Consider the following 26,160-nt stretch of genomic DNA (forward strand, 5'->3'; position numbering starts at 1 on the left):
GTATAATAAAATGTCAAAATAACCTGGAGATATTTTCTCTGAACATATGTACCCTGATTTATCAATGTCACCCCATTAAAAATAAATATATATATATTTAAAAAATTAAAATCAATTAAAAAATTATAGTCAGGATAGGAAACTCTTACAACAAATGGGTAGGAGCAATGGATATCCTGTGGAAAACAATAAACTTCAACTCCTATCTTACACCGTGCACATCAATTACTTCAAACATGGATCACAGACCCAAACACAAAGAGTTCAACCTAGAAAACACAAGGAAATGTCACCGCCATGGTGAGACAAAGACTTCTTTAGACAAAACACAAAGGAAAAAAACACAAATTTATAAACTTCATTAACTCTGACAGGTGGTGGCGCAGAGGATAGAGTACCAACCTGGGACACTTAAGTCCCAGGTTCCAATCCCCGAGGTCGCATCGACATGACCCCGTGGTTGCTGACTTGAGCAAGGGGTCACTGGCTCAGCTGGAGTGCCCCACCCCCGTCAAGGCACATATGAGAGAGCAATCGAACAACTAAAGTCCCACAACTACGAATGATGCTTTTCATTTCTCTCCCTTTCTGTCTCTCTTTCTCTCTCTCTCCAAAAACAAACAAGAAAACACCATCAAAATTAAAAACTGCTCAGCCCTAGCCAGTTGGCTCAGCGGTAGAGCGTCGGCCTAGCGTGTGGAGAACCCGGGTTCAATTCCCGGCCAGGGCACATAGGAGAAGCGCCCATTTGCTTCTCCACCCCTCCGCCGCGCCTTCCTCTCTGTCTCTCTCTTCCCCTCCCACAGCCAAGGCTCCAGTGGAGCAAAAATGGCCCGGGCGCTGGGGATGGCTCTGTGGCCTCTGCCTCAGGCGCTAGAGTGGCTCTGGTCGCAACATGGTGATGCCCAGGATGGGCAGAGCACCGCCCCCTGGTGGGCAGAGCGTCGCCCCATGGTGGGCGTGCCAGGTGGATCCTGGTCGGGCGCATGCAGGAGTCTGTCTGACTGTCTCTCCCTGTTTCCAGCTTCAGAAAAATGCAAAAAATAATAATAATAATAAAAAAAAATAAAAATAAAAACTGCTCAACAAAACAGTGCTAGAAAATATACAGATAAAGCAGACAATAGAAAAAATATATCTGTGAAATGTCAAGTGACAAAGGACTTGTATCATATCACTCAAAAAGAATAAAAAGAGACCCTGGCCAGTTGGCTCAGCGGTAGAGTGTTGGCCCAGTGTGTGGTGGTCCCAGGTTCAATTCCCGGGCATAGCACACAGGAGAAGTGCCCATCTGCTTCGTCACCTTCTTGCCTCTCTCCCCCCACCACTCTCTCACTCTTCTCCTCTCCTGCAGCCAGGGCTCCAATTGGAGTGAACTGGCCCCTGGTGCTGAGGATGGCTCCATGGCCTCCACCTCAGGTGCTAAAAAAAAATGGCTCCGGTTACAACAGAGCAAGGGCCCCAAATGGGCAGAGCACTGCCCCCTAGTGGGCTTGCTGGGTGGATCCCCATAGTGGTACATGTGGGAGGCTATTTCTGCCTCCCCTCTTCTCACTAAAAGAAAAAAAGATATACTTGTAGCCAAATAGCACATGAAAATGTGTCCACCATTATTAGTCATCCACAAATGCAAGTCAGAAGCACAATCAAGCACTACACACCCACCAGAATGGCTCAAGTTACAAAGACTAACAGAAAAGTATTGTGTTCGCTTCTGGAGATGTGCAGCAGCACGGCCACCAGGGAGAAGCTCTGGGTGGTCCACTGTGACCCTCATCACACACGGGCCCCTTGACCTAATTCTTCCCCTCCTAGATATTTACTCATGAGAAATGAAAATATTACTCACAATGGGACTTTTGAATGGAAATACAAATGAAAATACACTGACACAATAAAATATATCCCAGTAAATTAAAAGCAACTGTTTTCTTTCCTTTTTCTCTTAAGTGCCCTGCCCAGGGATCAAACTGGCAACCTCTCTAACCAACCGAACTAACCAGCCAGGGCTAAAAGCAGCTACTGATATATAACAACAGAAATGAATCTCAAGACCGTGACAGCACAGGAAAAGCTGTGTAACTCCATTTGCCTGAAGTTGTGTAAGAGGCAAAGCTACCCTCACCAGCTTCACCAGAAGAGTAGGAGGCCCTGGGCAGTCAGGGGAGGGCTGATGGGGAGGGACAGGGGCAATGAGGGGACAGTTCCCGACCTCGACAGGGCTGTGTGGTTACACAGGTGTATCCTTTGTCAAAACTGTACAATTAAGATGTGTGTTTTTCAATGTAATTAAGATTTACTTGAAAACAAACAAACAATCATAAAAGACAAGCAGACTGGGGGATGGAGAGTAGGTACAATGAAAGAAACAAGAGTGGCAGAAGGGGCCCTGGCTGGTTGGCTCAGTGGTAGAGCATTAGCCCAGCATGTGAAAGTCCCGGGTTCGATTCCAGGTCAGGGCACACAGGAGAAGCGCCCATCTGCTCCTCTACCCCTCCTCCACCCTGTCCCCTCTCTCTTCACCTCCTACAGCCATGGCTCAAATGAGCAAGTTGGCTCCATGCACTGAGGATGGCTCCATGGCCTTGCCCGGTGCTAAAATAGCTCAGTTGCCAAGCAATGGAGCAACGATCCTAGATGGGCAGAACATCAGCCCCAAAGGACACATGAGAGAGTCTGTCCCTCCACCTCCCTGCTTCTCACTTGACTAAAAAATAAACAAATAAAAAGAATGGCAGAAGGGTGGTGCTTGTGGAAGCTGGGGTTTCATTACAGTATTTTGCTTGGTTTGACTTTTCCATTACAAGGAAGTCTTTAAAAAATGTCAACAGCAAAATCTACCACAGCTCTAAGATCAAGACCAAAGACCAAAAAAAGACCCAAATGGGTCAGGCAGCAGCCACTGGTATAGGTGCCAGCAAGGATCTGGCTGGGGCATCCCCGCCCACCCGGAGAACCGCACGACCAGTTTTCATCCTTGCAAAGCAGAGACGCCTCTCTAACCCACCAGGCTCAAGCCCACTGGGAAGCGCAGCCTACCTGCCCAGCCGTCATCGGCATCGGCGTCCAGGTCATCGAGCCCCTTGAGGTTTTCGGCATTGATGATGGTGGGCCGCGGGGCCCGCTCGGCCAGCTGCCGCAGGGGGCGGGGTGGGCGCATCACGCCCAGCCTGTTTTCTTTTCTGGGGAGAGGGGGGTTACAGACACGGGGCTCGGGTCAAGTGCACACCTACACAGAAGCAAAACCAAGTAACTCTGAAAAACTAAGTCCTAGATTGCAAAGGCTCATGTCTGCGCTTAATATTGAAGCCATCTCCTTCGGCCCTGGCTGGACAGCACAGTCGGCTAGTGTTGTCCTAGTTCGCCAAGGTTGTGGGTGAGATCCAGGTCGGGCACGTACACAAAGCAACCAATGAGTGTGTAAGTGGAACAACAAATTGATCTTTCTCTCTCTCTCTCTCTCATCAATAAACTTTTAAAAAAATGTAAATTGAAACAAAAGAACCATCTCCTTTGGAAAGAAATACATAATGACCAAACATGCCGCAGAGAGAAGTCCCGCCTCATCCTGCAGCTCTAGAGCTCAGTGCTAATGCCCAGCAGAGCAGCAGTCGGCACGTGCCAGGACTCTGACCGCCAGACCTTGCTCATAATCCCGTCTCTCAGCCAGGCTGTCTTGCCACTCCACACACCCGAGGCTGAGAGCTGGTTCTCAGGGTGCACTGTGATCTCCAGGAGACAAAGCACTTTCATTCGTCAGCCTGTCACCTTGATCAGTATCACCACCAGGGCAATCTCTACACGTGACCGTGATGCAGTAGCCTTACCCGTCCTGGCCATTCATCTGGAACTGTCTAAAAGGAACGCGCGGTTCCAGGCGGAGCTGGGGAAGGGGAAAGGAGCCTCGTTCCACTGTGCCCTGGGCCTCTGATGACTGTGGCGAACACATCTGAAACATAACACCAATGAACAGGATTTTCTGGTAACGACTGAATTCTAAGTTCCACTGCATTAGAATTTGCTCTGGAAAAGGAGAAATGGGGAACGGACACAGGCAAGTCTTGGGATTGCCCATTTGACCCTGCTGCTGTCTCCCCCACTCCTTCCTGCTGTCAGTAACTCTGGGACTGTCTTGGGGAACACCTGTCTCTCCTTTCTCTAAAGACCAAGGCTGAGACACTGCCCACACCTGCGGGGAAGGGAGCCAGAGGCCCTTCAGACCTGAAAAGGGTGAGAGAAAGCGCAAAACCTCTAAGGCTGGGTATGCGGCATGGGACCTCGGGAGGGGAGCCTAGGGTGGACAGTCAACCACATGGAGCAGGTTCTGCTGAACATGAGCAAGCTGACCTCATGGGAAAAAAGCACTCTGAAGACTTACAAAAGCAGGAAGCATATCATGGTATGTAGGTGGGTGGTACACATTTCCCATGAACTGTGAAGCCCCTTTGCGAGCAGGCTGAGCCGGGCGGAGAGAGGGGTCCTTAGAATCGCTGGTGCATGCCGAGGAGGGGGCTCCGTCTCCCGCACTCGAGTTCCTGCTGCCCAGCTCAGTTGGGGAGGCGCTCAGAGACGTGGCAGAAATTATGTTTCGCCCACCGCCCTCCCTCCAGCTTGTCACATCTGGAAATTGAAAGGGGGCAAAAGGGGAGAGGAAAGAGGAGGGGGGAGGAGGGATTGTATGAGGTTCTGAAGGTCAAGGGACCCCCTCATTCACAAAAAAACCCAAAAAAAACTAAGAGTCAAGTTGACTGGTCAAGTCTGTCAGAGAAGGTGGGGCAGACACCTGGCCAGGCTGAGGGAAGTCTGATTGTAGGAGCAATACAAAATGAGGTCCACCAGAAAGAAGGCAGTGTGAACAAGGCACAGTCTCCCTGATGAAAAGAAACCACATCAGCCACACAGCCAACCCCAAAGAAATCAGGCAGGCCGACGGAAACAGCCTTGGGTGATTTCTTCCACAAACACCCTCCAGCCCCAGTAGGGTCAGCACTGTGCTCAGCACTGGACTTGACATTAAAACCAGAGTGAGTTCTGACCCAGTTTCTAACTGTGGAGCGGTGGCAGCTCTGGCCAGAGAGATCGCCCGCTCATGAGACAGAGCAGAGGCGCCCATGCCCACCGGGGCCTGCCTGCCCCGCCCCCGCCCCCGAGGAGACCTCCTGCAGGGCACAGGTGGAAACACGACCACCCATCTAACTTCTCACCATGCTTCCACCACCAACCGTAGCAAGATCTGGTGGGATGAGAGGCCCAGGAAAAACTCTATGAGCCAAATGACTACTCTCTGTCAACTTCTGGTTAGGAGTTGAAACATGAAAGGTCCCCCAAGTACATAACACCTAAGAAAAAGAGACCTAGGGACAGGAGCCACAAACTCAGTTCCGCTCTAGCTCTTCAACCCCTTGCATGTGGTCCTGGACAAGCCCTGTTGTGGTCACCCCTCTGGCCACCTGCTCCTTCATCTTCTCAGATGAGCAGATGGAACTTTTATAGTCCTATAAAGGAACTCCTCTTAATGAACCCCAGAAAATAACTCCTCTTAGCCTAAGAAATTTGATTCTGGGTTTGGAGTAGGCCACAGAAAGGCAGCATGGTTTATGTAGAGCTGCTCAGTGACCATCTCATTGCAGGTATCAACTCTGACACTGGGACACCTTGGGGATTAAGTAAGACAAGCAAACAAAAGTCCCTCATATTTTAAGACCTGATCAAGCACCACCGCCCAACACACACACCCAAAAAATAAGAGCCATTGCAGAATCTCTGGTTAGAACGGATAGAAGATCTCACTGCTAAATGATACCTTAAAACTCCAACCACCCAAGGCCTCTAAGAAATATGCATTACCAGCAAGTACCACTCCACACTCCTACCCACTCCTTGGCCCGACCCCAGAAGAGAGGCCATGGAGACTAGTGCTGAGCGGGCTATTATTAAAAAAAACAGGGATCCTAAGTTGGCTGGGGATGGGGAGGCTTGGAATTGAACTCTTTAACAAACTCCCCAAGTGATCCTGGCGAGATCCAGCTAGGCTTGGGAACTGCTGGTTTCGGGAATGAGCTCCTGAACCAGGGAGCATGGAAACTAACTGGCCCATGGCCCATCCGTCCTTGGAGTGACCGCTCCAGATAACAGAACTAACTATCTAGTGACAGCTGGGAAGGCAAGCAAGCCTGGCCCAACCCAGGATGGAAGGAGGGACTTGAAGACAAGCCTCAGGACTAAGTCCAACAGATGCAGAGGTCAGGCATAAGGGTCAATAGCATGCTTTCCAGGCCAGGAGCTGGCCCCAGGAGTTACAGTTCTTGGGGCAGAAAGGCAAGGAGAAGTGCTTTTGTTCCCACGTGTGCCCAGATAAGGGCTGCAGCTCACTTACTCTGAGGGCGGAGGCTTGGTCCGGGCCCATACGACAGATCTAAGACGCCCTTTTCTTTGCCAGCCTTGTCCTGCCCTCCAGCTGCTCTCAGCGTCGGAAATTCCTCGGGAGAGAAGGATAACAGTCGGCTTGAGCCCCTTAAACCTGTCAAGAAAACCAGAAAGACTTATGGAGCCAGTGAGAGCGGCATCAGCAGCTCTCTTCTCAGCAACTCCACACCGACAGCAGTGCTGGCGGGCGTCTGGGGGGGGGCTCACTGCAAACGTGGCGTACTGGCGTCCATACTGGCAGAGAGGCACAGTGGGTAAAAGCCCCCTGAGGATCCCCAGGTGCTACCCAACAGGACATGGGTTAAGATATCACAGCCGCTCCAGCCCAGGTCCTTCCCAGCTCCTGGAAGAAGACAGTCAGCAAAGGTCCTCCTGGTGGCCTGGGAGTGGACAAGAGCCATCTTTGACAAAATCAGCCCAATGAAGTCAACTGCTTTGTGTGTGTGTGTGTGTGTGTGTGTGTGTGTGTGTGTGTGTGTGACAGAGACAGAGAGAGTCAGACAGAGGGACAGATAAGGAGAGACAGACAGGAAGGGAGAGATGAGAAGCATCAATTCTTTGTTGCTACACCTTAGTTGTTCATTGATTGCTTTCTCACATGTGCCTTGATCAGGGGCTACAGCAGAGCGAGTGACCCCTTGCTCAAACCAGCAACCTTGGGCTCAAGCTGGCAACCTGGGGGTCTCGAACCTGGGTCCTCTGCGTCCAGTCTGACGTTCTAGCCACTGCGCCACCGCCTGGTTAGGCCTCAACTGCTTTGATGTAGATGTGATGACAAGAGGAGGTGCCCTACCAACGGCCTTGGCCCTAGATTTATTGACACCCATGACTACCTCCTCATTGGCCTGTACCTTCCAGTTTACCATTCCCTACCAAGTTTCTCCTGCCCTGCAAGGCCACACATTTCATTGTTGTAAACCTGGGGACGACTTCTTTGTTTTTTCACGGCCTCCCCCACACTGCACACTTCCTTAGAGAAGCCTGGCCTCACTTCGTTCCTCTCACTCACAGCACGTGGCCCTGGGAAACTGCAGTCGCTTCCGGATGAAAAGAAGCTAACACATAAGTGTATTTAAGGGTCGGAGTGGGAGCCAGTCCATCATCTGGAACACACAGCACATGGCCAGCACCACCCGGACTGGCAGCAATGCCACCCAGCACGGTGCCACCTGTGACGTGCCTTGCTCCTTAGACAGTCAAGCCAAGTCTCCCCCCAGTATTATTCTTGGCACCACTGACTCACGGGCCTGTTACTAGGGCAGATTTTGCCAGAAAGATGTAGGGGGACCAGTGCAGAAGCACGGGGGCAGCAATCTGTTCAGCGTCCCACTCAGTAAAAAGGTCCAGGGTCAGATCAACCTGCCAGGATGATAACTGGACATGTGCTTCTCCAGTGATGAACTTGACAGACAGTCTCCAAAAGTCACAAGGGAGCCCCGCTGCTCTGTGAAGGGGGCTTTGACTCACATAGTGGTTTCAGTTTGTTAAGAATTGACAAGATGAAATATGAAAATTATGCTTTAGAAATATGGTAGTTTATTTGAAGTAAAAACAAACAGTAAATGGCCTGACCTGTGGTGGCACAGTGGATAAAGTGTCCACCTGGGATGCTGAGGTAACCAGTTCGAAACCCCAGGCTTGCCGGTCAAGGCTCATACAAGAGGCAACTATGAGCTGATGCTTCTTGCTCCCTCCTCCACACCTCTCTCTCTAAAATCAATAAATAAAATCTCAAAAAAACCACCACAGCAAATGCCCAGTACTTCTATCTGCCTGACCAGTCATGAAGGTACTATTATAAGTATGAATTTAAACTTATCCTCCACAGATAAAAGAATAAAGGGCAGAACTCAAATCTCAAACCAAAGCAGTATCACAGCTAAGGCTTCAATGCTCCATAATGTTCACCCACCAACCCCTCGTACCATTCGTCCTCCGCTGGTACAGAGGCAGTAAAATCAGGCTTCTAAGGTCTCAGATCAAGCTGTTGGTGGTGTGGCTGGCACCAGACCCATGTGCCACGAGCCTCTGGCCTCTGCCCCAAACACACAACCAGGCCTTCTGGTCTTTTCAAGTGACACAGATCAATCAACCACCTTCTACATGAAGCGAGTACATCAACTCAGAAAACGTCCTCCTGAAAATGTTTGTTGGCCCTGGCTGGTTTGCCCAATGGATAGAGCGTCAGCCCAACGTGCGGACATCCTGAGCCTGAGTTCGATCCCCAGTCAGGGGACACAACAGAAGCAACCAACTACTTCTTTCCCCCTCCCTCTCCCCATTTTCTCTCCCTCTCCCACAGCCAGTGGCTCAACTGGCTTGAGCACTGGCCCTGGCACTGAGGATAGCTTGGCTGATTCAACCATCAGCACCTGACAGGAGTTGCTGGGTGGATCCCAGTCAGGGTACATGTAGGAGTCTTTTTTTTTTTTTTTTTTGTATTTTTTTTTTTTCTGAAGCTGGAAACAGGAGAGAGTCAGAGACTCCCGCATGCGCCCGACCGGGATCCACCCGGCACGCCCACCAGGGGGTGACACTCTGCCCACCAGGGGTCGATGCTCTGCCCCTCTGGGGCGTCACTCTGCCGTGACCAGAGCCACTCTAGCGCCTGGGGCAGAGGCCAAGGAACCATCCCCAGTGCCCGGGCCATCTTTGCTCCAATGGAGCCTTGGCTGCGGGAGGGGGAGAGAGACAGAGAGGAAGGAGGGGGGGTGGAGAAGCAAATGGGTGCTTCTCCTATGTGCCCTGGCCGGGAATCGAAACCGAGTCCCCCGCACGCCAGGCCGATCCTCTACCGCTGAGCCAACCGGCCAGGGCCTAGGAGTCTGTTTTATTCTCTCCCCTCCTCTCACTAAAAAAAAGAAAGAAAGAAAATGTTTGTGGATAACACACCCTTAAATCCCCAGAGCCCTGATGGCATTGTGGACTTGTGACCCCAGCACAGGCAGGGTCCCGAAAGCCAGACCTCACCTCGGCCGCTTATGGGCCCAGCATGTGTCCGTTCTCTCCTCTACGGACACAGGGCTCAGCCAGGCCCAGATGAGTCCTCACACATTTACAGAGCATTTTACTGTGTTTTAGAACTGTTTTCTAAATCTTTTTTTAGAAGATTTTATATATTGATTTTAGAAAGAGCAGAGAGAAAGAGAGAGTGAAAGGTCTACAAACCCAGTAGAAGCAAATGCCACCACTCACACCTCCCTGTGGTCCCAGGAGAGCAGAGGAACGCGTGTTGGCAACACCACTGAGCTGGTATTAATTGCATCAGCAGCACAGCCAGATGCCAGAGAGGCGGGCCGGCCACCCAGATCCCCTCCACATTCCCTAGGAGGCAGGCCTGAGCCCTCACACTCAATGAGGTCCAAGAGCAGACACACTTTCCGAGTCAGCGCTTCCTCCCCTGGGGCAAAGGCACAGGGCCCACAGAGCAGTAACTCAGGTGAGAGACTCCACAGAGCTTCAGGCCAAAGACCACCTAGACCCAACTGGAGCAGCCCAGACAAGGTATGCGTCCCCACTGCCCACCACACTTACCACCTTCGTGTCCTACTGGCTTTCCATTCAGCTGTGCCCATGACTTTGGTCCACCTGGCACTGAATTTGTATTCTGAAAATAGGAAGAGAACGAGAAGAGACCAGCCCATCAGCCTGCTGTCCACTGCCGAGAGTCAGGGTGGGTGCCCAGGCCCGCCCTTGGGTGCCATCACTATACTGACAGGTCCACTAGCGCCGGCTGAGCGGTACCAGCCACAGGAGCTTCCCGGGTGGCGCCCCACTTGGTGCAGCAGCCCAGGTGTCAGACACTGGCCGGCCACGTCACTGCTGAGGAGCAGGAGGAAGGGGAGTGCCCAGCTCGGAGGCACACAGCAAGTCACACAGCAGAGCCGGGACTCAGACCCACACTGCCCTTCACGCTGTGGTCTGGAGCACTGCTGGCTGCACCTCCTGTCCACACACAGCTACTCTGTCTTACTACAGAGAGAGAGAACAAACCTCGATTCCAGCACGTCTCAACATCTGTGTGTGGCTGCTAACAGAACATACACAGGGAACGCCAGTGTCTGAGCCTTGGCTGAAGGGCTGCTGCGCCCTTTCCATAACATGTGCCCTTCTGCAAGGCCTTCCTCCTCCACTACCAGGAAGCTCCCCCGGACAGGCCTTCCTCCTCCACTACCAGGATGTGCTCGGTTCACCCCTAACATGTGCCCTTCTGCAAGGCACAGCCCCCAGGACAGGCCTTCATCCTCCACTACCAGGATGTGCTTGATTCACCCCTAACATGTGCCCTTCTGCAAGGCACGGCTCCCCCGGACAGGCCTTCCTCCTCCACTACCAGGATGTGCTCGGTTCACCCCTAACATGTGCCCTTCTGCAAGGCACGGCTCCCCCGGACAGGCCTTCCTCCTCCACTACCAGGATGTGCTCGGTTCACCCCTAACATGTGCCCTTCTGCAAGGCACGGCTCCCCCGGACAGGCCTTCCTCCTCCACTACCAGATGTGCTCGGTTCACCCCCAGTCCTACCTGACAAACCTCTGCTGAAACGAAAGCTCACTGTGGGCTAGGCCCTACGCTAGCCACACCCTGCCTAACCAACCTTCCCCTCCCTGGGAATGCTCTAATCACAGCCCTGAGCTCAGGAAGGAGCAACCTGACTTGGACACTCAGCTAGAGAGGCAGGACCAGGACCTGTCCCCATTCTGCCTGTGTCCAAAGCCCTTTTGGGTCCCCAACTACTGAGACACTCAACTGAATGGCCTTCCCTTTGCCACAGAAGGTGAAGCTTCAGAATCACGAGCTGGTGCCGCAGTCCCATTGCTTCCTGGACCAGGTACCAGCTTCAATAATCACCTTCTCCCATGAACCCCTCCTTCCCGGTCCACCCCTCGGGACGTCTCTCATTTTGTGCAGAGCTGAGCAGGGCGAACCATCTACTCACTTATTGGAAGTTGTTCTGAACGCCTGACATGGTGGCCCAGAGTGCCCACAGGTCTCCCCCACAAGACAACACAAGGGGGCCATGCAGCTGGGGTTAGACAGTCCCATAAGGAGGGGCTCACCTCCAGATTTAGCAGGAAGCAGAGGGGCACAGGGCCAACCCACAGCCTCCCACTTGGAGTCTGTAGCATAGAGATAACACCCTGCCCTCACCCACCAAAGGCACTAAACTGGAACAGAAGACCTACAGGGCCATGGAGGGGTTACTACTACTGCTGGCGAACTTCACACTGAGAGCAGAACTCCTGTGGAACCGCCAAGGGGAGGCTTTAGAACCCGGGAGTCTCTTTTTACCACCTCTGCATATGACAGAGAAACCAGGGAACAGCCGAAAAGAGCTGAGCCCTGGGAGGGGTCTGCGCTACTCCAGGACAGGGCTGGGCCAGTTCCCTACCTGACTTCTCTCAGCAGCTGCCCAAGACCCACCCAGACCTCCGGTGGTGGGGTGCAGGCCCACGTATGCTCGACAGGCTCTGAAGCTGAGTCTGCTGTCCAGCCAGGGCTGAGAAACTACAGCTCCACAATCTCAGCTGCAAATTCTGAGAAAGAGAGGAACTTAATTCTATATACTCAACAGGCTCCAGTGGGTTCAGGCCAGTGAATATAGAGCCTCACATGAATGTGATTTTCCCCCTTTAATTTCCAAAGTACAGTTTGCTGTTGGGGGTAGGTCATTCTGGCAAAGCGCTTCCATCTAGGTTTCCCGCTACCAGCTAAGTATGACCTCCTGCTGATCTCTGTAACCCAGACAGTCTCTAAGGAACTGGGTATATTATGAGCTCTTCCTTAGTTAAATCATGCCTTTCTCTTTAGAAAAACATTTCAGATGCATCAACAAATAAGCAATTGATTATAGCTGGGTGCTTCCTATGGTGTGCTGAGATATTACTAGTCCCCAGAGACCGTGTTGGAAAAGGTTTCCTAGGCTAGGACAAATCAGTTAGGGGACTGCTGTCCTTTACATCCTCTTCTCAGACAGCCAGAGTACACATCAGCATATTAAAGACAGTGAGAGGCCACGCAACAGTGAAGCGTGCTTTATTCTGTTTCCCAACACACCTTTCTGTGGCCTGATGCCCTGTCTGCTATGGCCCTAGTTTCCTTGGAGCACATGTGGGGGAGCCCTGATCTAGCCTGTATCTATCCTGAGCAACCTCACCTCAACATATGTCAACAGCTGTTCTTCTCTCCACCTAGGGTCTTCTCCAGAAGCTGCAGACTAAGTCATCTCACCAGTGATTTAATCATGACAATCTCCTGTGCCCATTTTCCAATGTCATCCAGCAGGTTCGTCTTTGGTATAAGCAAGTCACGCAAAACCACCCTTCTTGGTGACAGTACCTACCCCAACAACAGGGCATCAGGTGGCGCCAGTGTCCTAACAACATCAGGATGGGGTCCCCAGCACCTACCTCCTGACTGATTGGCTGTGTCGGTTTCTGTAAATTGGAGACAGATTTCTGCAAACCCGGCTGCGGCAGCGACTCCAGCGGCTGAGAGGCCGTCGCACTGGAACTAGACAGAGACAGGACACACAGTGAGGAGTAGGTACAGCATGGGCCCTGCTGACAAGGTCCCTTTGCGTTTCCAAAAGCCACGGCTCTCATCAGCAGCTGACTGGGAGCAAGACCTGCTCTGGCCACCAGGAGCAGTCCCTTCCCCAGCAGAGGCTGGTGTGTGCTAGCAGACTAATGAGAAACTGAACCACGTTTGAGGTCTGTTCACTGACAGCTTCCAGGCCAGCACAGTCCTCTGCCCTCTTGCAGAGCCTTCTGTCTGCAGGAACGGAAAGGTCAGTGTAAACTAGGAAGTGATGAAGGACTGACAGTGGGGAAACCGAGTCACTGCAAGGAAGGGGCTCTGAGCCTCTTCCCCGTAACCAAGAGCTCACAGCCACTCAGGGGGTTGACTGCTTTCAATCAGATTTTCTTAAATCTTCTCTTGGCTTGTAATAGAAATATATGCTCATAGTAATAATAAGCTTAAAAATATAGGTGTAGCACAGCCTTCATCATGATCTTATCCTCCAGGGAGAAACTCGAAGCAGATTTCTCTCTACATAATATAGTTTTTTTGTTTTGTTTTGAGAAAGACGGGAAGGGCGGGGGTAGAGATGAGAGGCATCAACTCAAAGTTGCATCACTTTAGTTGTTCACTGATTGCTTCTCATACGTGACTTGACCAGGGGGCTCAACCAAGCCTTGTTCAAGCCGATGAGCCCACACTACAGCACCCAACCTTAGGGTTTCAAATCAGGTCTCAGCGTCCCAGGCTGATGCTCAATCCACTGCACCACCACTGGTCAGGCATACATGATATAGTAAACATAAATTGTTTTTAAGATAAGTGAAATAACACTATATATACAGTTTTTTAACTTGTATTTTTACTTAGTCTAACATCTTCTCATGACAACACACAGGGACCTAACTCTGTCTTTTAAAGACACAGTACAATTGGATGGGCCATAGTTTACTAATCTTTTTTTTCCACATTACAGATAAAACTGCAGTGAGCATTTTTGTATAAATATAATTACACACTTTTGTGTAAGCAATTCAGTCATATAAGTTCTTAGAACTTCCTCTGCTGTGAGGAAGCAGGGACACTGGAAGGTGGGCTTTCCCCTCGCTCCTCTAAGGGAGGGTTCAGTCTCTTCCAGCCCTGCTCCAGCCACCTATGACCTAACCCTCCCCAGAAAGCTGGGGTTTGCCACTGAAGGCTGAAGGTGCCCAGGGCCGTCGGCCCCATCTACGACACTGTGGACAAGCCTAGGGTATTTGTTCCAAGAAGCAGGTAAACTGATCTCATTTGCACAAGGGCCACTTAACTATGTTTTGCCTGAACAGTCAGGTTTTTTATTCTTCCCTCAAAGATCTCTGTTGTGGGTGTTGATAGTCCTATTTTCTGCTGCTTTGCTTAATATATAGTGTTTCCTTTATCCCTCCTACCTCAATGCCCCACTCATATTTCAGGCTGGGACCTACTCCTAATTTAGAGCTCTCTTTCCTCCTTTTGCCAACTTGTATTATGAATTTACCTTTGCCACCCAGCTTAGAGTATCACAAGGTTCTCTTTACCATGCCACAGTCACAGAGCTCCAGGAAAAAGCAACCTGGTCTCAACTCTCCAGGCAGAGGAGAACAGAAGCTCCATATCCACGCATGCTGCAAATGGCTTTTTCCAGTCTACCTGAATCATTACCAGCTAGAAGCAGCGGTCATTGGGACTTGGACATGAGCTGCAACGTATAGAATGGTGACAACAATTCCAGTGCCATGCGGATTTTTCCTGTGAGGAACTTTCCTGGACTCCTGCTCCCTGTGACAGCTCCTAACAGACTGAACTGTGGTTGGGTTGCATTTTTCAGGGATTTGGCATGGTGATGGGGTCAACTTGGACTTGGTGAACATGTTAAGGACACTACTCTTTTATGGATTCTTGCTGTATTGGCCAAGAGTTTGCTTAAAGGCTTTTAATCACTGTAAAAAAAAAATAGAGGACTGGATGAAGAAGATGGGGCACATATACACCATGGTATATTATTCAGCTAGGAGAAATGGTGACATTGGATCACTTACAGCGGAATGGTGGAGTCTTGGTAGCATTGTGCGGGGTGAAATAAGCGAATCAGAAAAAAACAGGAACTGCAGGATTCCATACATTGGTGGGACATAAAAGCGAGACTAAGAGGCATGGACAGGGGTGTGGTGGTTACGGGGGGGGGGGGAGGGAAGGAGAGAGAGGGGGACGGGGAGGGGTACAGAGAGAACTGGATGGAGGGTGGCGGAGGACGATCTCTCTTCAGGTGATGGGTATGCAACAGAACTAAATGACAAGATAACCTGGAAATGTTTTCTTTGAATGTATGTACCCTGATTTATTGATGTCACCCCATTAAAATAAATATTTATTTATTAAAAAAAAAGAAAAAGAAATGGAATTGCTGGATCAAAAGACGCCTTGGAGTTTAAAAGATACTGCCAACTGCCCTCCAAAAACAGGCTGTGCCACCTTCTGCCCCACAGCAATCTCCTGAGAAGGTAACAAGACAGGGCCCGAAGGAAGGTTCTGTGGACTCGGCAGCCTTCCAGTACTTGTGCCTACTCAACCTTCTGCCCAGCAATATCAGAGGACAGCCATCCACTGGGCCAGAGCCCCCCATGGCCGATTCTCTATGAGCTGAGGTCCCGTCTTACACGACACTCTTCCAAAGCTCACTTAACCAGAGTAACTCATTACCACCGCGGCCATTACAAAGGCCACTGGTCCCTCTCACATGACCTTCTACCTAAAATAGGAGTTTCCAGGTAGTGTCACTAAGTGTTCTCCAACTAAGCAATTGTGCCACCTCCCAATATCCCCGGAGGACGTGGCCCAGGGGCAGCAGGGCTGGGCTGGGGCCTCCCTTCTCCCACACTCACTCCTCCCCGCCTCCGGCAGAGGTGCCTCAGCACCACCGGCCTTGTGAAGGCTGCGATACTCTGCCAGCGCTGGGCGAGAACAGCGAAAGGGAGGAAGCAAGACGGAGGAGCCTTACAAATGCTCAGGGAGAGAAAAGGACACTGCTAGCAGCAGTGTCCCTGACCCCAAGCCCCAGCAGCCAGACCAGGAGGTGCAGGGAGAGAGGTGTGTGAGGTGGGTATGGAGCTTCCGTGCCCGAGCAGGCCAAGCCCAGGCGCAGGCTCCTGCCGCCAGCCTCAGCAAGGCCGTCCCTCCCTCAGACCACCCAGCACAAACCCCACGTCCTCTTCCCCGACACCCTCTCACTGGCCAGGCCCTGTCGGAGAAGACACGCGGTGAAGGAGACAGAAGGCTCGCCGCCCGGGGAAGGCCCAGTGTAGGCTCGGAAAGAGACGGACCAGCAGGACGTAGGCCTTTGCCCCCACACAGCGGCAGCCCCAACAGCTGCTGCCCCTCTAATGACTCCTCTGTCAGAGCCTGCGTATGAGGGGGCTGGGCTGTTTCCTCAGACCTAGGTCTATCTAGACCAGTGGTCCCCAACCTTTTTTGGGCCACGGACCAGTTTAATGTCAGAAAATATTTTCACAGACCGGCCTTTAGGGCGGGATGGATAAATTTATCACGTGACCGAGACAAGAGTCAAGAGTGAGTCTTAGAGGGATGTAACAGAGGGAATCTGGTCATTTTTTAAAAATAAAACATCGTTCAGACTTAAATATAAATAAAACGGAAATAATGTAAGTTATTTATTCTTTCTCTGTAGACCAGTACCAAATGGCCCACAGACCAGTACTGGTCCACGGCCCGGGGGCTGGGGACCACTGGTCTAGAGCACCTGCGGGTGTCAGCAGTGTGGGAGGCTGCTGGCCCGCAGGCGGAAGATGGCCTACTCACCTGGAGCCCTGAACACAGGGACCACCTCCAGAACGCCGAGTTCCAGCCCCAGGTCTGTCTGCAGTGGTTCGTAAAGGAACTGGCTCTGACTCACTGCAGCCCCTCTGGGCTGATGAGGCACAGGGGACACTGGTCACTGGGGACCTGGCAGCCCATAGAAACGCTGCTGCACTGGCTCCCAGAGCCAGAAAAAGTGAAGGCCGAGAACAAGACACAACTAAGCAGCAAGAGTGAGGGGGAGAGAGGCCTCCTCTAACCCCTCGGGCCCTCCAGCGCATAGGGAGGCTGCTGGGCCACTGCCCCCTGCTCTCACCTCTTTGGGTCTTGCTGGTCCTGCTTGTTTGCCCATCCCGTTCCGTCCTTGGGTACTATAACGATGTTGGGGTCGTTTCCTTTGTTTTCAGACTTCAAGCTTGGCAGATTTGCAGGCGGTGGCATACGCCGGGCTGTGGCAACTTTCCCAAGACTCTGTAAGCCATGTCTAGGAATAACTGCAGGAAGACAGAAATGGAAACAGACGTCGCACAGGACAGTTACAGAAGGGAAGAGGCCAGAATCATTCAGCTGCTCTTTCAAACTCTAAGTGATAACAACAAAGGCAACAGAACAAAAAACAAGGGTAGCCCTGCATGGACAAACAAGCAGTGTTTGGTGGTCACTTCAGTCATGTGACCAGCCCCTCAGTAAGGCCCTCAGAGACACAGGTGCTGCTGACGTCTGTACAGCAGCTTCCCCTTTACTGGGGGCAGGAGCAGGCTCAGGAGTGCATGGCCTGGGCGAGCAGCCAGGCCCAGAACCCTCTGTCCCATGCGGGAACCGCTTCTCTGCAAGCTGAGACGGCTCTGGCCCCATTACAGCAGGACTAAAAGGACAGTCTCCGCCCAGACCCACGCCAAGCCCGAGCATTCAAGAAATCCTCACGGGGTGTGGATAGCATCGGCAGGAACTTTTCCCACCAAGTTCCAGGATACTGGAACCATGAAATCTAAACCAGGTAACTCTTATGCAGATTAGCTCCATTCTAACCACCAGGCTAAAAATACCACTGGTTTCAGTGAGAGCAGATAGAGGGGAAATATGGCCACTACAGCCGTCAGGGTGGTTGGCACTCTGAAACCAGAGCTCAGAATAGAGCGGGCTGAGGGGGCCCAGCTTCCCACAACTGCTGGATGGCGGCTACACGCCCAGGGGGCTGGTCTGCACGGACCCACGTCTGCCCTCACGGGGACTATGGGTGTCCACGGTCCTCAACCTGGAGATGCTCACTGGAGAAGTGGAGAGGCCTGGCCTCCGACCTGGCTCTTACCCGAGGATCTGACTGCGTCTACTGCTTTTCCTTTGTACTTGTCAAACAGGCTGAGTGTCGAGTACTTGCTTTTCCCATCCTTGCCCTTGGTTATTTGCCCCAAACGATCGGACATTGCGATGAACTGTCATCTAGTAAGGAAATTGTTCTCGGCACTGCCCCGATCTGCCTTTGAAATAGAAAAAAAAAATGTGTCAGTCCACCAGAACCTCTGACCCAGTGAGTAAATCCTTTAGGGAGCAGGGGTCTCCAGAAGATCTAAAGAAAGCTTTGGACTCTGTCCCTAGAAAAACAACCCTACTGGCCCTGGCCACAGAGCTCAGTTGGTTAGAGCATCACCCCGATACGCCACGGTGCGGATTTGATCCCTGTCAGGGCACATAGAAGAATCAGCCAATGAATACATACATAAGTGGAACAACAAACCAGCCCCCCCCACCACCAATGCAAAAGTCAATTATAAACAAAACAAAGCAAAAAACACCCTTACCACGCACAGGCCATTTTGCTCAGACTTAAAGAGCAAATTGTAGACCTGAGGGTGCCATCCACAGAGCTCTCCTCCCCTGCTCGCTCTGAAATGGCCGGAGTCTACTGCTCAGCACCTACCCCACAATGTCAGCTCGTAGTCCTCCCCCGACTCAACCTCTCTTCAAGGAGAAAACAAATGCGCATCCCTCTGAGCATCTACCTCCGTGTCACATCTCAAACAAGGCAGGCGGCCCGGGGAGGCAGGCACACAACCCTCTGTGGGAGGCTGTGCGTTCCAGCACAAGCAGAACCAAAGCAAAGGGAAGCAACCCAAGTCAGCCAATCGTCCAGAACGGTCGGGAGGTGCACTCTGCAGAGCAAAGAACCAGCACCCCAGAGAAAAAGCGTGCTTACGCACCACGGGCCGGCTCTCTGAGGTGCAGGCACAGAAGACAGAAACAACTGCACCCCCGGGAGGGTCCACGGGGGCCACACTGCTTCCTGTGTAGTTCCCCAAGGGAGAGCGGCCCTCGGCCAGTAAGTCCCCCCAGGCGTCTGCCAGTCTGCTCCATGGTCTTCAGTCACGCACTCCTTCATTCAAAGACTCAGGGAGTGCCTGCCGAAAGGCCGGTGCTGTGTGCCAGGCACCCGGGACTGACAGCGGCAGTGTCTTTTCCTCTACACGCAGCCTTGACTGTGGGTTCTGACCTGGGTCGTGAAATGAACACTTGCAGACGTGACTGTTTCCCACTGGAATTACTGTGTAAAAAATAAAGCTAAGGCATCGGTGGGCATGCCTTTACTGACCAAGTGAGGCAACTAACACCACGTACTGACTGATAAAAAAAAGGCAGGAGCTGCCTGACCAGGCGGTGGCACAGTGTAGGACTGGGATGCGGAGGACCCAGGTTCGAGACCCTGGGGTCGCCAGCTTGAGCGTGGGCTCATCTGGTTTGAGAAAAAGCTCACCAGCTTGGACCCAAGGTCGCTGGCTTGAGCAAGAGGTTACTCGGTCTGCTGAAGGCCTGCAGTCAAGGCACATATGAGAAAGCAATCAATGAACAACTAAGGTATCACAACGAAAAACTGATGATTGATGCTTCTCATCTCTCTCTGTTCTTGTCTGTCTGTCCCTATCTATCCCTCTCTGACTCTGTAAAAAAAAAAATGAAAGGCAGGAGCTGCAACAGGGGGTCTGCCCCCTCATCCTCCTCTGAAGGCCACAGGGAACACATCCAGTGTGCTAGGGGAGCACTTCACAGCCCCAAAGTCGACTTCAAGATAAAACTCTATACACGACTGTTGGTCGAATAAGTTTGTAAAATGTGATTTTTATGTTTGCTCGCTTATAGTTTGCATTGGGGGCTGGGCAGCGCCAGGTATACATGGTGTGTGAAATTGCAAATTATCTCCCTGCTTGGGGAAGGGCCACTGTTTTGCTCATGTTTGCTGGAGCAGAGGTTTTCAGGCCCGAGAGAGAGAAGCCGTGTTTGCAGTTTGTACAGAAAGAGAAGGTATGCGGATGATGAACCAGAGTGAGGGGCTTTTGCGAGCTCCACTGATAGACTCATGGGGCCTTTGATTCTAGGAGGAACCATAGAAGATTATCCTGCTTAGGAAACCAGATAATGTACCAGGGCTTTGGGAGCTCTGAATGAATGAAGAGGGAAGTGTTTTCCCTGTGTGTTTGCTTGTCAGCCAGTGCGAGACTTTAATAAAGGAATGGCCCACCATATTTTGGATCCACTATTTCTTTACCGTCTGCCCGAATCTAATGTGAACCTGCACATGCATGGCCACAATGGCTGTGACTACTGGCCATACTACAATGCCCAAACATAAAGCACAAGGAACCAAGATCAGTTACAAACTAGGGCCTCAAATACGTGAGACGGGAGACGCTGACTTCACACCTCTGACATAGATGAGCCCAGGTCCGTGCCAGGCATGAACAAAGTTTGTGTTTAACACAGACCTAAGTATATCCATCCTTCCGTCATTTCACAAACCCTGACTGATATCCACAACCTGCCAGTCACTGTCTCCAATGCTGGAATAGATCAGCATGGGGTTCATATCAGAAAACGCTCATGAAGAATGAATGTGGGCCCTGGCCGGTTGGCTCAGTGGTGGAGTGCTGGCCTGGCGTGCGGGGGACCCGGGTTCGATTCCCGGCCAGGGCACATGGGAGAAGCGCCCATTTGCTTCTCCACTCCCCCCTCCTTCCTCTCTGTCTCTCTCTTCCCCTCCCGCAGCCAAGGCTCCATTGGAGCAGGGATGGCCTGGGCGCTGGGGATGGCTCCTTGGCCTCTGCCCCAGGCACTGGAGTGGCTCTGGTCCTGGCAGAGCGACACCCCGGAGGAGCAGAGCATCGCCCCCTGGTGAGCAGAGCGTCACCCCCTGGTGGGCGTGTTGGGTGGATCCCGGTCGGGCGCATGCGGGAGTCTGTCTGACTGTCTCTCCCCGCTTCCAGCTTCAGAAAAATGCAAAAAAAAAAAAAAAAATGAATGTGGACAGACTCCGAGGGGTGAGCATCGTGAGTTGGATATGTATGTGTGGGGGTAACCTCCCATATGATTTCAGTCTTCTTGGTTGGATACTAACTTCCTTCCTCACCCAGATCCCAGTTCAGTCAGCTACTGCCCAGAGGCTCACAGCAGTGGCCAAGCCCAGGAAGCCAACTGCACTGCGGTGCGCAGGGGAACCGGACCGGTGAAGACAGGAACCAGCAGCGATGCTTACAAGTGCTCCCTGCTCCCAGTGCCGGCAGCCCTCCCTAGTGCCTGCCTCCTGTGCCAGGACCAGAGAACGGCAGCGGCCAGGGGTGGGAATTGGCCAAAAGTGTCCAATTTCTGACTTTGGCGCCTAACGGTTTCCCTGTCCCACCCCCAAAAATCATGGCTAAAAATAGCACCCTTTCCCCAAGCCGAATTATGAATTCCTCAAGGGCAGGGGCTGGATCTTATTTTTGTCAGACAGAATGACTCATCTAATTAAACTTGAAGTTTTCCAATTAGATTAGATTAGATCTAATTTTTAGATACTTCTGTCAACTCAAGCCCACAGAAAACATCACTTGGGTTGGAAGCAGAAACAGCCCCAACACACACACACAGGCAGAAACAAGTGCACACTACACAATCGATGGATGTATGCCGTCATGGTGACAGCAACACACGCCCCCAGCCTCACAGAGCTTACAGTCCACAACAGAGGAAACACTTTTATATTTCTCTAAAAAAACAAAACATATGCAACAGGGGCTGCACGTGGCCCACAAAGCAACATGGAGAAAATGTCTGCCGACCCTCAGTTTAAAAAGAACCCTTTTTTAAAAAGAGGGAGGGACAGGAACATCGATCTGTTCTTGTATCTGCCTTAACCGGGGACCGAACTGGCAACCTTTGCGCTCCAGGACGATGCTTCAACCACCCGGGCTATCTAGCCAGGGCTAAAAAGAACAGTTTTAACCAAGCACTTTCAAAGGTCTCCGGGTGGGAAACAGATGGGTAGCCTGGGAGGAAACCCCACCCCAGAAAATACCTAAAGCTCAAGCAGGAGTCTAAGTAGGGCCCAACAAAATGGGAGGGGCCCAGGCAAAGGACACAACGTGCCTTTTCTTTTTATAGATTTTTATTGATTGATTTTACAGAGAGGAGAGAGGGGCAGGCGAGAGAGAAGTTATCAACTCAAAGCTGTTTCACTTTAATTGTTCACTGAGTGTCATATGTGCCTGGACCAGGCAAGCCCAGGGTTCCAAACTGATTGACGCTCTCTCCACTGTGCCGCCACAAGCCAGGTGCAACATATTTCTTTTATTCACCAGTAGAAATTATTCCACGGACTATGCTAAGGATGGCCAAGAACCATTTCATATTCTACAAACTCGTGTGGCAGGACAAGTGACTTGAGGTATAAGGGTACTGAGGTAGGGAGGTTATTCTAGATTATCTGTATAAGCCCAAGGTCATCACCAGGGTCCTCAGAAGAAGAAGGCAGGAGAGCCAGGGGCGGAGAGGTATGACAGTGGAGGGACCCTATGAAGATGGAGAAGGGCTTCAAGCAGAGAACTGGGGTTGCAGGCGGCCTCTAGAGGCCAGAGGAGGCAGGAAAAGGCGAGAAGATGGATTGTGCCCTGGAGCCTCCCCGAGGAAGACGGTCCTGCTGACATCTGGATTCTAGACTCACTTCAGACTTCTGACCCCAGAACTGCAATGCAATGCACTTGTGTTGTTCTAAGCCACTTAATTCGTGGGAATATTCTATAGCAACAAGAGAAAACTAATACGCTCACTCACTCAACATACTTTTTTTTTAATTAATTTTTTTTTTACAGAGACAGAGTCAGTGAGAGGGATAGACAGGGACAGACAGGAACAGAGAGATGAGAAGCATCAATTATCAGTCTTTTGTTGCAACACCTTAGTTGTTCATTGATTGCTTTCTCATATGTGCCTTGACTGCAGGCCTTCAGCAGACCAAGTAACCCCTTGCTCGAGCCAGCGACCTTGGGTCCAAGCTGGTGAGCACTCCTCAAACCAGATGAGCTCGCGCTCAAGCTGGTGACCTCAGGGTCTCGAACCTGGGTCCTCCAGTCTGACACTCTATCCACTGTGCCACCACCTGGTCAGGCTCAACATACTTTAATCAGCCCTGGCCGGTTGGCTCAGGGGTAGAGCGTCGGCCTGGCGTGCAGAAGTCCTGGGTTCGATTCCCGACCAGGGCACACAGGAGAAGCGCCCATCTGCTTCTCTATCCCTACCCCTCTCCTTCCTCTCTCTCTCTTCCCCTCCCACAGCCAAGGCTCCATTGGAGCAAAGAAGGCCCGGGCGCTGAGGATGGCTCTGTGGCCTCTGCCTCAGGTGCTAGAATGGCTCTGGATGCAACAGAGCGATGCCCCAGATGGGCAGAGCATCGCCCCTTGGTAGGCGTGCCGGGTGGATCCCGGTCAGGCGCATGCGGGAATCTGTCTGACTGCCTCCCCGTTTCCAGCTTCGGAAAAATGAAAAAAACAAACAAACAAAAAAAAACATACTTTTATCAGGCACTACTTATGTGCCCAGCACTAGGTGGGCCTGGGCCACAGCAGAGGACAATCTGGGCACAGCTCACGCCCTGTGACATCCGGCCCACAGCGATGGCGGGACCCACCCGTAGTCACAGAGCTGATTATAGAAAGCATGTTCCAGACGCTCTTGCTCCAGCAGTGATGAGAACGGCCACAATGCCATCAAAGCCCTGCTGACCCCCAGCTTTCACCTGGCCACCGGCTCTACAAACATGTCCCAATAAAACCAGTGGTTCCTCCTTCTCGACCACACACCTTGCAGGAGTACAGACTTGGCACCATTAATTTAAATTCAGATAACTAGTTCTTACTAATTAAAACCAAATTGGCAAAGACAAAAGAAGGAAAAATTTACCAGCCATTCTGGGCCATCAAATTTCCACATTAAATGCTAACATTATTAAAAATCAAATGTCTTTTAATTCTGAAACTTGACCAGAAAATATTTATTTCTGTAGCATTGCTAAAAAGTCTTCTTAAGCCCTGGCTGGTTGGCTCAGCGGTAGAGCGTCGGCCTGGCGTGCGGGGGACCCGGGTTCGATTCCCGGCCAGGGCACATAGGAGAAGCGCCCATTTGCTTCTCCACCCCTGTCTCTGTCTCTCTCTTCCCCTCCCGCAGCCAAGGCTCCATTGGAGCAAAAGATGGCCCGGGCGCTGGGGATGGCTCCTTGGCCTCTGCCCCAGGCGCTAGAGTGGCTCTGGTCACGGCAGAGCGACGCCCCCAGAGGGGCAGAGCATCGCCCCCTGGTGGGCAGAGCGTTGCCCCTGGTGGGCGTGCCGGGTGGATCCCGGTCGGGCGCATGCGGGAGTCTGTCTGTCTCTCCCCGTTTCCAGCTTCAGAAAAATACAAAAAATAAAAAAAAATAAAAAAAAAAAAAAAAAAAAAAAAAAGTCTTCTTAAAATCTGAGTCCAGCCTGACCAGGTGGTGGCGCAGTGGATAGAGCGTCGGACTGGGATGCAGAAGGACCCAGGTTCGAGACCCCGAGGTCGCCAGCTTGAGCGTGGGCTCATCTGGCTTGAGCAAAGAGCTCACCAGCTTGGACCCAAGGTCGCTGGCTCCAGCAGGGGGTTACTCGGTCTGCTGAAGGCCCACGGTCAAGGCACATGTGAGAAAGCAATCAATGAACAACTAAGAAGTCGCAATGTGCAACGAGAAACTAATGATTGATGCTTCTCATCTCTCTCTGTTCCTGTCTGTCCCTGTCTATCTCTGCCTCTGTTAAAAAAAAAAATAAAAAATAAAAAAATAATAAATTAAAAAAAAAAAATCTGAGTCCAAACTTCTGCCAGTCCACTGGTTACTCTCAGATCCTGCACTGTCTGGGCTGTGGGCAGAGGGAGTGGACAGATAACTCTTGGTGGGTCTTCCTGGTGACACGAGCCTGTTCTGAGAATTAACAGTTCCCACCCTCAGGAAGTACTAGGAGACCAGAAGCCTGACCACACCTGCACTGGCACCCCTGAAAGAAAGAAAAAGGAAAACCCTGAGCACATATGAACCACTCTCCTGGGAATTTAAAATGGAATCTGTGAGATGTTAGATGCTTGAACTTTGTCCTCCCAGTAAATTCAGCCATTGACCAAACATTGATTGAGCACCTACTGCCGTGATGGTGAACCTATGACACGCGTGTCAGCACTGACACGCGTAGCCATTTTCTTTTTTCTTTTTTTTAGAGGCAGAGAGAGAGTCAGAGAGAGGGATAGACAGGGACAGACAGGAACAGAAGCATCAATCATTAGTTTTTCGTTGCGCATTGCAACACCTTAATTGTTCATTGATTGCCTCATATGTGCCTTGACCGCGGGCCTTCAGCAGACCGAGTAACCCCTTGCTTGAGCCAGTGACCTTGGGCTCAAGCTGGTGAGCTTTTGCTCAAACCAGATGAGCCCTCGCTCAAGCTGGCGACCTCGGGGTCTCGAACCTGGGTCTTCCGCATCCCAGTCCGACGCTCTATCCACTGCGCCACCGCCCGGTCAGGCCGCATAGCCATTTTCGATGGTATGTGACCACATGTGGCCGTATATCAGAGAAATATGGGGCCACATGCCAAGAAGGATGTTTCATCCTCGTGTTGCTGTAGTGCAGACACTCTGTGCTGGAGGTCTGTAAGCCAAATCAACAGAACTCTGGCACAGAGCGTCTAGTTCTGGGACTTCAGGTTAGGCCGTTAGGGGATCTTTGACCTCACTTCCAGGCGGCGCAGCAGGGAGCAGCAGAAAGCCGCAGGGGACGCATCTCTGGGGGCCCTGTGATCGCCATCACCAGCAACCACATAACCACAGCAACCATCATCCAGTCTACTGTTCTGGGGTGTCATGGATTTCTAATTGACCATCATTACTGAGATAAGTGAGGGAGAGGCTGGGAGAGGCGAGGGCCTGTGCTATGGGTGCCGTTCCCGCCATTAGAAATAGCGGCAGTCAGCTCTTTGAGCCTCTTACTATCCAGGCAGAGGCAGCAGCAACCCCATAGCTGGATTATCAGGTTACTAATTGAGGAAGGAAAGACTAGGAGAGAGGCTCCAGGAAC

At 51.6% G+C, this 26,160-nt stretch overlaps 1 protein-coding gene across 6 annotated transcripts in view; it reads right to left on the reverse strand.

Moving 5' to 3' along the window:
• Positions 1 to 26,160, reverse strand: part of PRRC2B (proline rich coiled-coil 2B) — a 103,011-nt gene that overhangs the window by 38,165 nt on the left and 38,686 nt on the right. For 5 of the 6 annotated variants that reach the window (XM_066255908.1, XM_066255906.1, XM_066255907.1 and 2 more), the window contains exons 2-9: positions 18,088 to 18,256; positions 17,095 to 17,272; positions 12,836 to 12,938; positions 9,961 to 10,033; positions 6,377 to 6,520; positions 4,379 to 4,620; positions 3,828 to 3,949; positions 3,040 to 3,182 (exon numbers count right to left, since the gene is read on the reverse strand). In XM_066255908.1, coding sequence (XP_066112005.1) covers positions 3,040 to 3,182; positions 3,828 to 3,949; positions 4,379 to 4,620; positions 6,377 to 6,520; positions 9,961 to 10,033; positions 12,836 to 12,938; positions 17,095 to 17,272; positions 18,088 to 18,202 — 1,120 coding nt within the window. In that variant the 5' untranslated portion in view covers positions 18,203 to 18,256. The remainder of the gene's footprint in view (positions 1 to 3,039; positions 3,183 to 3,827; positions 3,950 to 4,378; positions 4,621 to 6,376; positions 6,521 to 9,960; positions 10,034 to 12,835; positions 12,939 to 17,094; positions 17,273 to 18,087; positions 18,257 to 26,160) is intronic. The other variant, XM_066255905.1, reaches the window with a different exon arrangement.

This window comes from Saccopteryx bilineata, chromosome 2 (genome assembly GCF_036850765.1).
Source record: "Saccopteryx bilineata isolate mSacBil1 chromosome 2, mSacBil1_pri_phased_curated, whole genome shotgun sequence".
Taxonomy (NCBI): domain Eukaryota; kingdom Metazoa; phylum Chordata; class Mammalia; order Chiroptera; family Emballonuridae; genus Saccopteryx; species Saccopteryx bilineata.